At 38.8% G+C, this 10,396-nt stretch overlaps 1 protein-coding gene across 1 annotated transcript in view; it reads left to right on the forward strand.

The window, feature by feature from the left end:
• The window catches only part of spata17 (spermatogenesis associated 17), a gene marked incomplete at both ends in the record, with an annotated part of 40,336 nt that extends 39,056 nt beyond the window's left edge, over positions 1–1,280 (forward strand). The window contains one exon of the mRNA XM_079833669.1: positions 1,200–1,280. Within this exon, the coding sequence (XP_079689795.1) occupies positions 1,200–1,280 (81 nt within the window). The remainder of the gene's footprint in view (positions 1–1,199) is intronic.
• Between the last annotated feature and the right edge of the window lie 9,116 nt (positions 1,281–10,396).

A 10,396-nucleotide genomic window follows, 5' to 3' on the forward strand; every position in this document is an offset into this window, starting at 1 on the left:
CAGAATAGATCTCAATTATGTCTCAAATAGAGTGTCAATATGACCTAGCATGAATTCACCTAATTTTCCTAACAAACCACATTTTTCTCAGCTATTCTGTCCTCATAAAATTTTAAATTGTTATCGTTATCTCTATAATTTTAATATCTCTAATACATGTATTTGTAATATTTACACCACCATTGAAAAGTTTTGACAGTAGGATTTTGTTTTTGAAAGAAGTCTCTTATGAGCTCACCAAGGCTTCATTTATTTGATGAAAAATACAGTAAATATAGTAATATTGTCAAATACTATTACTGTTTAAAAATAACTGTTTTCTGATATATTTTATATTTTAAAATGCAATTTATTCCTGTGATGGAAAAGCTGAATTTTCAGCTTCATTGCTCATTATATCCGATTTGGTGGCCAAGAAACATTTTTGTGGAAACCATAAAATATTTTTTTTTCTGTTCAAAAGAACAGCATTTATTTGAAATAGAAACCTTGGTCACACTTTAGTTTAGTTTCTCACTATTAACTACGACTTGTGCCTCAGTAAACTCCGAATTACTGCTTATTGGGTATTAGGTAGGAATTAAGTAGGTCATGCAGAATATGTGCTTTATAAGTACTAATAAACAACCAATATCCAAGTCATATGCATGCTAATAAGCAACTAGTTAATAGTGAGAATTGGACACTAAAGTGTTACCGAAACCTGACTTTATTGTCACTTTTTATCAATTTATTGCATCCTTGTTGAATAAAAGTAATCTTACTGACCCCAAAAGTTTTTCCTAAAGAATTTTAGGAGACGTCTGAGATTAAGTTGATACTTGAACTCCAATTGAGTTGAAACGGAGAATTCCATTCTTTCTCCTGAGCTGTGAGAGAGTGAGCAATAACCTTTTCCTTTGGAAGCATGTGTGTGTGTGTGTGTGTGTGTGTGTGTGTGTGTGTGTGTGTGTGTGTGTGTGTGTGTGTGTGTGTGTGTGTGTGTGTGTGTGTGTGTGTGTGTGTGTGTGTGTGTGTGTGTGTGTGTGTGTGTGTGTGTGTGTGTGTGTGTGTGTGTGTGTGTGTGTGTGTGTGTGTGTGTGTGTGTGTGTGTGTGTGTGTGTGCTAAATGGAAAACTAATAATTGCACCATCTCTCCCGAGTGTAAAACTTATTTTTTTCAAACCGCTGACATCCAATCAATGTGCTTATCATTTCAGCCCTTCAAGACCGTCTTCACCACCTGCCACGTCTTTGACAAGTTTGGACAACTGTACTCCAACGCTGGTAATATTGTATGAGATAGCCGGGTGGAAAACAGACAAAATCAATAAATACATTAAATGAAATATCCAATTATGCATCATTTGTTTGTCTGGTTCAGAAAGTACGAAGGTGAGATGGGGTGAAGAAAACATTTGGTGCCGCATTCAGAGTAAAAACGTCTCGCCCCCTTAGCATAATTACATGCTATTTGTATTACGCACAATTGCTTTTTGCACTTAATATCCGCTGTGTTGATGAAAAAAAATTCTTTAACAGCAACGATTTTGATCCTGGAAAAGAGACTAATGAAATTCCTCCATTAGTTTACGAACTTACCGATGTCACACGCGGATTCTTACTTCACTTCCATCAATCAACGCATACAGGCCGAGCAGGCAGCCACCTCATCGCATCGCTCCCGGAATCAGCCATTTTGAAACATTTCCCATGCATTGTTGCCACAGAAAATAAATGTAATTTAATTTCAGTGAGTGGGAAAAGGTGAAGGCACTGATCCAGTCTTCTGCTACAGAGGTTTCATTTCCACAAATAATTCAGAGTGCTTCGTTCTATTGTGTGTGTGTGTGTGTGTGTGTGAGGGCCCACAACTGTACGAAGCCTCCTGGCCGGCATCGCCACCAGCACCCTGTTGATGAATCTGAGACATGGGCAGCAGTAATTTGGAGATGCAAGGGCTATCTATTTGATTGCTCCTGGTCCGAGGTAGTCCATCACTTCACAATAACTCACCCTGCTGCTGACTCCTGCTTCCCAAAAAAACGACGCTTTTCCATCAGGGCGATTAGAAAAAGCCCTAGTTGGCTGATCTGATTACTCCCTGTTTTAACACTAAGTTTGAACCCGCGGTGGAAAAGCAGCACCCCGCTTTATAGCTACCGGACATGTGGGTATGAAACAACATCCCAGTGCGAACACGCTCATATAGAGGGACGCAAAAGATGGCCTTTGTGATGGGTTATGGAAAAGCTTTCACTCAGATTATGATGTAGCACCTGGCTAAAAACAACATACTAGATGTGCAATTTTTAAGAGTCTCGAAGGCATTCTTCTTCATTTTCTTGACCTGTAAATACATCTAATCTGCCGTTCTTTTATTAGATAATGAGACTTGTAATGAAGAACTTGACAGAAGCACCAGATCTCTGAGCGTGGGCTCACATAGAGTGCTTTTTGATGGGCTATCTAGACAGGTCTTGGCTTCAACTCCACCGTGGAGCCCAGCCAACATGCGCCAAAGAGAATGAGGCACGCTGACGGCGGGACGTCCTCTTCACAGAGTGAAGCCATATGCAAGAGAGAGTATACGCCACTGAGGAGGGAAAGAATGAAGAAGAGCGGTACAGCTTGCTAATGAGTAGAGACAGGGAAAATATGCAAAAAACCTTATCTTCATAACACTGTCTCTGGGAAAACTTTTACCCTGGCCAGAAGGGTGTATAAATATATGACATTATTTTCAGTAATATTATCATAACTACATGTTTGGATCTATGTTTTCCCCAACATACATTTTTTATAAAATACATTAACTGTAATATGCCTTTTCTATAATAAGGATCAAGGACAAAAAAGTGGGTACATTTTTAAATGTTCTAAAAAACATTCAGTTTACTTTTTATGTACTTCTCAGAAATATACTTAAAATAAATATATAAAAGTATACTTGCTGACAGAAAAGCATATAATGAAGTATTCTAAGTATATTTGGTTCGTAGTTGTTTACTCTTTTAAATGAGTAGCCTATTAAATACTTTTTTCACATAGTTTTACATACTGTCTTATTAATAAATATTGATTTACATTTTATAAAGAAAACCGATTTATAAAGAAAACAGATATGTTCCTAATTTTGAGATGTGAATTTTTGTTGGTAGAGTACATAGGAATTTGCTTCAAATCTACTTTACTCTTTCCCAGCCATTGACGGAATTTTCCGGCAATCCATGTTTTCACTGTTATGTAGGGGGTGCTATTACGCATCTTCTGAAAGAGTACAGCATCTCCAGATCAAAACACAGACAAAGAAGAAGCAGAAGCAAGCTATAGAAGCATTGCTTACTCATGTAAAATAACTTGATCATCAAACATTAAACAGCATATCAATCAAAACTGCCCAACGTTACCGTATGAAATGTCGACCCAGGACAAGGTATAGGATTGAAGCTTTGGGGGTGTTGATGGACTCGATCTACTCGGTCTCGTTCTGAATTCAAACATGATGTAGTCATTGACAAAAATGTGATTCTCATCTTTTTGTTCAATATTGCTTTTTTATGATACCCACATTCAAGTGTTCATAAAAAAAGAATGCATTATGAAGCTAGACTAATTTATTTGATTTATTTGTTTAAAACGCTGGTGTAGAGTACAAGTTAAAGGCATATTTCAGGTATAAAAATTAATACCTAAATAGGAACATAGCACTTAAGGTGGAGAAATAATATAAATAGTAGACTATATGCTGTTCACTTTAAATTGGATATTCATAAGTATTCACTTTTAGAGTGAACAAATCCTTAAACCAAAAAATGTCTTGTATTAATTGTGATATTCATAATGACTGCATGCTGTAAAACTGGCTGCAGTTCCTTCTAAAAGAACATGAGCTATCATTCATTGTATCTGGCTTTATGAGAATGACTGTGTGATGCTGGTGAGACTCTGGGTCGGTCCAGGGTTTAGGGTCAGAGTCATCATTCAGGCCATCACTCACAGAGAAGAGAGGGGGTCCAGGCATGGAGGGTGGGGGGTCCAATGGCGAGAGAGAGAGGGGGGTCAGAGTGCTGACAGTGAAGTGATGGGCTGTCTTAGTTCACTGCTGAGCCACAGCAGGACGTGTCAGAGTAGCAGGCTCACTGCCCGCGCTGGCTCGCCTCCTACCTGTCTGTCCACCCCAACCAACTTGCTTAAAGTACCAGCAGATCACTCTCTCTGCCTCTCTCTTACTTTTTCTTTGTAATTAGCCTGGAGATTACACAGCATGCAAATGAGAAGATTTGAAGATATAGTCAAGCATATAGCTAAAGGAACACGCCACTATTTTTGAAAATGGGCTCATTTTCCAACTCTCCATTCAGCCGATCTCTGGCGGTGGCACTTTTAGCATAGCTTAGCATAGATCATTGAATCTGATTAGACCGTTAGCATCTCGCTCAAAAAATGACCAAAGAGTTTTGATATTTTTCCTATTTAAAAATTGACTCTTTTTTTAGTTGCATCGTGTACTAAGACCGACGGAAAATGAACGTTGCTATTTTCTAGGCCGATGTGCCTAGGAACTATACTCTCATTCCTGCGTAATAATCAAGGAACTTTGCTGCTGTACCAGCGCTTGAAAATAGTCTAACTTCTGTCAACATAACCAACGTGACACCCTAATCTTCAGTGTATTCCGGTTCAAATAGATATGGGTCTGCACCAAAGTAAATATCTTCTGAATCGCTTACTTTCATGTATTTCGGGAGAAGTGGATGAATTAACATGTTGTAAATCTGACAGATACAATTCTCTGAATTGTGGTGCAAACTAACATGGCGGCACCCATTGCCCATTATAGATCAGCTAAAATGATAATTATAAAGGTTTATAATAATAATAATAATAAAGTGATGCATTCTAAAATAAAAAAATCTAATTTTAAACTTGTGTGTAAAAGGGTTAGGAACGTTTTAAGTATTTATCATGGTAGTATTTGATGAACTTAATGTAATGTATGCTGATTTAAATACATATTTTAGTATAAAAAGTATATTTATTTTGATTTGGGGGTGAAATGTGACCTGAACATTTTTGTTAGCATTAGATTTTTAGGGATAAAGTCCTGATTAAGCAGATTGAGAGAGGAAGATCTCTCCTACAATGCCGGTGATCTTATTACCCTGAAGTTTAAACGATGATCGGCAATTACCCAAGCTTTCATGCATTCTTGATTCAGAAGAAATTTTGTCTGCTTCAATTCACGAATAAATGCCTAAATCTGCGTTGCCGCCTACAGTAACACATCGGCATTCATCCATCTTTCCGAAACCTGGAAACTGTTGGCAGCCTTTCATGAAAATGCATCTCATTTGAGACTAACGCACAGCAATCTGCAAAATTAAAAGACACAAATCTCCTCTATTGTCCCCTGAGCGGAGAATGAACCTTAAGTAGAGATTGAGCGCTTTGTAATCTGCGTTAATGTGCTTGTAGGCATGGAATTTGAATTGTACAGAACGGAGCGGGCGACTCGAGATGAGAGCCCTGCCAGATGCTGTGGCAGATGTGTGGCCCAGCTCACTTGGGTGATTCCATAATTACATTTCGCATGCAGATACGAGCAGGCATTTCATGCTGCTTCAACGGAAGCCTCGGCCCCTCTGACTTCCCTCAGACTAATGCATAATATTGTGACAGATCCGAGTGTGATTTACTGATCATCCTATTGATTTATATGTTTCAAAACATCAGCTGCAAGCAGCAACAGATGTTTGTGGTCTGCTGTCAATCCATGTTTTGATTGTGTGCTGTTTTAACTCAGATAAGCTGTTTGGCTGGGTCAATTGGAGCTCGAGAGCGTGGTTAAGCTTGATTTGTGTTATGGAAATGATGAATCTTTGGGTTAATGATGATTTGTAGTCGGAGCTGTGGCCTAGCAGTTAGAAACACTTTAGAGTGTGTGTGATGAGAGTTTGAATCAGACATGCCTCTCATATCACCCTTAATAAAAGTGATTCTGCAATTTTTTTGAACTATAACGCTCGAAACTCGCATATAATGAAAGTGCTGAAGAACATGACACCATTTTTACACTGCCCCAACAAACATCGATAGGTAAACACGCTTTTCAATCGATTGATTTTTATTGCATTAAGCACATTTATGCAGCAATTGTAATTCAACGGTATTTAAAAAAATAACATTATTATTATTACCTTCATTTGGAAAAAAAACCTTTATTAGTTTTAGTATTATTATTATTATTATTATATAAATATTTTATTGCTATATTTATTACTATATAAGGTTTATTATTATTAAATCAATCTTTGTTAATGTATTAACTCATGCTGATTTAAATAAAACAAAAAGTAATTACATAAAAATGGAAAAAAGCTGTTTTGATTTCGACTAGCATATGCTGTTATACAGGGGCGGCGTTTACGTATGGCGGTTGCCATACCCTGGCATTCAGTCAAGCAGGGGAAATAAACAGCTCATGATGCCGCTCGTTAGTTATGTTGCAGCTTTGCAAAGCAAATTTAAACAGCCTAGCGCCGTGGCCTAACCAGAGCTTCTCTGGTCCTAACCAGGCGCGATGTGACAAGGTTTTCAGCGGCAAACTAGACTCGACCTGAGATCAATCAATCAAAAATCACAGCCAATCAGAAGAGTGTGTGGGTGGGCTCTCTCTGCAAGTGCACTGACTGCATTCGCAAGGAAATGAATAAGTAGCCTACTATATCGAATTCCTAAATCTTCCACCATTTTTAGCATGATTAAAATACATACTGTGTGACTGAATTTGTATTATTATTATAGAATACACTTGTTTGCTCACCTTGAGTTGACAGTTTGAACATATTTTTTCGTTTCGTTTATTTTCAAGATCTGAAGTGAATTATCCATTGTTGCTTTCGGTAAGGCTATGTCTATAAAAGGTCAGAAATGTTTTTTTTTTTACAATAAATTAAGCACATAATCTGCACCTGTCATACTTTGTATGTTGCTCCAGCCACAAAGCTGCAGAAATAAAAAGAAATGCAGAAATGTTTATGAAATAGAATCGTTGTGAATCGCTGATTAGTACAAAAAACTGTTTAACATGGTGGTTAGGACACAGTGAAGGCTTATAGGGCTGATTCAGTATTTGCATTGATTTATTGTTGTTAAGTCTGTTGTTAAGTTCTTTTAGTGGATTTTTGTCCACATTTTGTTTAGATATAATGTGATTATTTGGGAATGTCGTTGGACTCGCCAGAAGGACTCGTGGCATACCCTAGGTTTTGGTGAAACGCCGCCACTGCCATTATATGAAGAATTTTAAGATGTTACAATATTATTATTATTATTATTTTTGCTGTTAAGCACATTTATGCACCAATTCTCCTTACTGTCATGCAAAAAGAAATTCATTCTTTTTACACTCTCAGAAATAAAGGTACAAAAGCTGTCACTGGGGCGGTACCTTTTCAATTTTCAAAGGGTACACTTTTGTTCCTTTTAGGTACTAATATGTACACTTTAGGGTACTAATATGTATATTTAAAGGGGTGGTAAACCACGATTTCACTATTCTAACTTTAGCTAGCGTGTAATGTTGCTGCTTGAGCATAAACAACATCTGCAAAGTTACAACGTTCAAAGTTTAAAGCAAAGGGAGATATTTGCTTTTAAAGAAATCAGTTTCTAAGAACTACAGCAAACGGCCAGTAGGCGACTACACACATTCCTCCAGGGTTGGTGACATCACCAGGCTCAATATTTACATAAACCCCTCCTCCGAGAATATTAAATAAGGGAGGGTGAGGCCATTTTGTATCGCGGCACTGTTGTGGTATAAGTTAGTTAGGCTGGAGTGTTGTTGCCGCGATGCCGAGGAAACGCTGTTATTTCCATCCGGATTGCAGGTCTGGGGTACTTGCTCTGTTCAGCCTTCCTTGGGACGGGGGTGCGTTGCAGAGCGTTTAACACACAGCATGTTATATGCACGTGTGTTTGAGTCAGCGGGGAATCAGGCGCGCAGGGCTCCCTGCAGCACATCTAACAGAGGAAAACATCCACCGTCTTCGCGATTTCAATGCCGGATTTGCACAACGTCAGCTGCGTGAAAAAAACACTGCCGGTGCGTGGATGCACGACGCGGATGCACGTGCGTGGATGCGCGCTGCACATTTCACGGAGGACAACACAAACTTCCACAAACTTCGCGAGTTCAATGCCAGATTTGCACAACGTCAGCTGCGTGAAAAAAACACTGCCGGTGCGTGGATGCACGACGCGCGCTGCACATTTCACGGAGGACAACACAAACTTCCACAAACTTCGCGAGTTCAATGCCAGATTTGCACAACGTCAGCTGCGTGAAAAAAACACTGCCGGTGCGTGGATGCATGACGCGCGTGCTGCACATTTCACGGAGGACAACACAAACTTCGCGAGTTCAATACAGGATATGCACAACGGCTTGACCTGAAAGCTGGATTTACAAACAGAAGCTGTTCACGGGCCACAACCTGTAAGTCTGATTTATTTTTCATCGATGTGTTTTCCTGTAATAGGTTGTAGCAAGGAAGTAAACAGATGACAACACTGTTCTGCAAACCAGTCTGTTAAATGCTCATTCATACTTAACGTTATCCGACGAACACCTAACATTACAAACACTAACGTTAAAATCTCAACAGCGAACCTGACATTAGTGTAAATAATTCTTTGATTAGAGCTTTTATGTATTGTTTATCTTCAGGCATGCTAAACATGGTTCTGTGTGTGATTTGGCTAACTTACTAGAAAAGCCAGTGCTTAGTGTTCGTTTTGGGTTAATAGTTCTTGCGACAGATATTTGGTTATAATCGTTCTAAAAATACAAAAGTAACAGTGCCATTCAGTAGCGATCATTATAGATCCGCAGTCTTTACTCTTGAGGACTGAACAGGTTCTGCTCGATCATCTTCACTCAAATGTTTTTGGGTCTGATTCGGGCTCATATGGTTTTATTGACGCCGACCAAAGCACAGCCTCCAGGTAAGGGGCGTGACGTTTCCGACAACCGTGCACTGCGGTTAGCGAATCAGAACACACTAGGCCAGCTAACCAATCAGAGCCCACTGCGTATTTTTGAGGGACTGGCTTCATACAACCCGGAAAGCATCAGACCGTTTTACAAGGAGGGACAGAGCAGTGTAGAATAAAGGTCAAATATATGAAAAATAAGGCAATTTTTTTTAAAACGAAGCATGAACACATGTTACAGTGCACCCCACAAACACAGTCAAGCCTTCAAAATAATGTGTTTTACCACCCCTTTAAGGTACCAGTATGCACCATTTAGGTACAAAAGTGTACCTTTTGCACCCCAGTGACAGCTTTTGTACCTTTTTTCTGAGAGTGTACCTTAATTTGAAAAAAAATGTCTTCCTCTTCTTTATTTTTTCTTATTGTTACATTAATGGCTTTATTACTGTTATTATTAAATAAATATAATTTAAATGGTACATATATACATCATGGTATTATTTGTTGTACTGCCTTTTGTACTGATTTAACTAAATAAAAAATAATTACCAAAAAAAGTCTTGAATTTGAGTTGAAGTGTGTCAACTAAAGTTGGTGTTTGTAGCAGCAGTTTGAACTAGCATTTACTATTATATGAAAAAGTTTTTATCCTTTGGTCATGTCTTATTTTTTATTGGTACCAAGTTAATCAGGACTGCCACTGGTACCCTCTAAAATGAAACAGATCCATGACACCCCTTGTGCCAAGTGGCGTGAAAATGGTGGTTTCGCAGATGGCATGTGCTGGCACACCATAACTTTGAGCTGAATATCATGGTTCTCTAAAATACACGGGTTAAGATTAACTACATAATGTTGTCATCGGTGATGTTATCAGGCATAGATTAGCTGGTACATCTCTTTAGGACACTTACAAAGAGCCTTTTTGTTTTCACTTTGAAGTCCAAACACACACAGGAATCTCCACACACCAAATCGGGATACAAATGGAATCCAACAGGCAAGGCAATGATGAATACCGATCAGAAGAGGTATTGACAAGCATTTGTTCTGCCCGCTGCATCACAAAGAGACAGGTGTCTGTCTTAAACAGACGTATTGACAGGTTTGTACCTCTGGCAATTGTCAGCCATCTGAGTGACAAGGCATTATTGATAGATAGGATGTGCTGACATGCCTTTAAGAAGAGATAGGGAGAGAAAACAAAGAAAGAAAGACTTTTGAAACCCATATGATCACACACAAAGCGCCAGACTTGACCATATATTGTATCTATTTGAGGAACTGTGTGTCTGCCTGCCTCTGTTGGTCAGGATACATGAGTTGGCTGAGGTGGTTGCCCTGACATAACAAGAAATAAAGATGATGCTAATGGGCAATGGAGGGACGTGTCAGCTGTGGCCCACACCGAGTG

This window comes from Gobio gobio (assembly GCF_949357685.1).
Source record: "Gobio gobio genome assembly, chromosome: 13".
NCBI lineage: Eukaryota > Metazoa > Chordata > Actinopteri > Cypriniformes > Gobionidae > Gobio > Gobio gobio.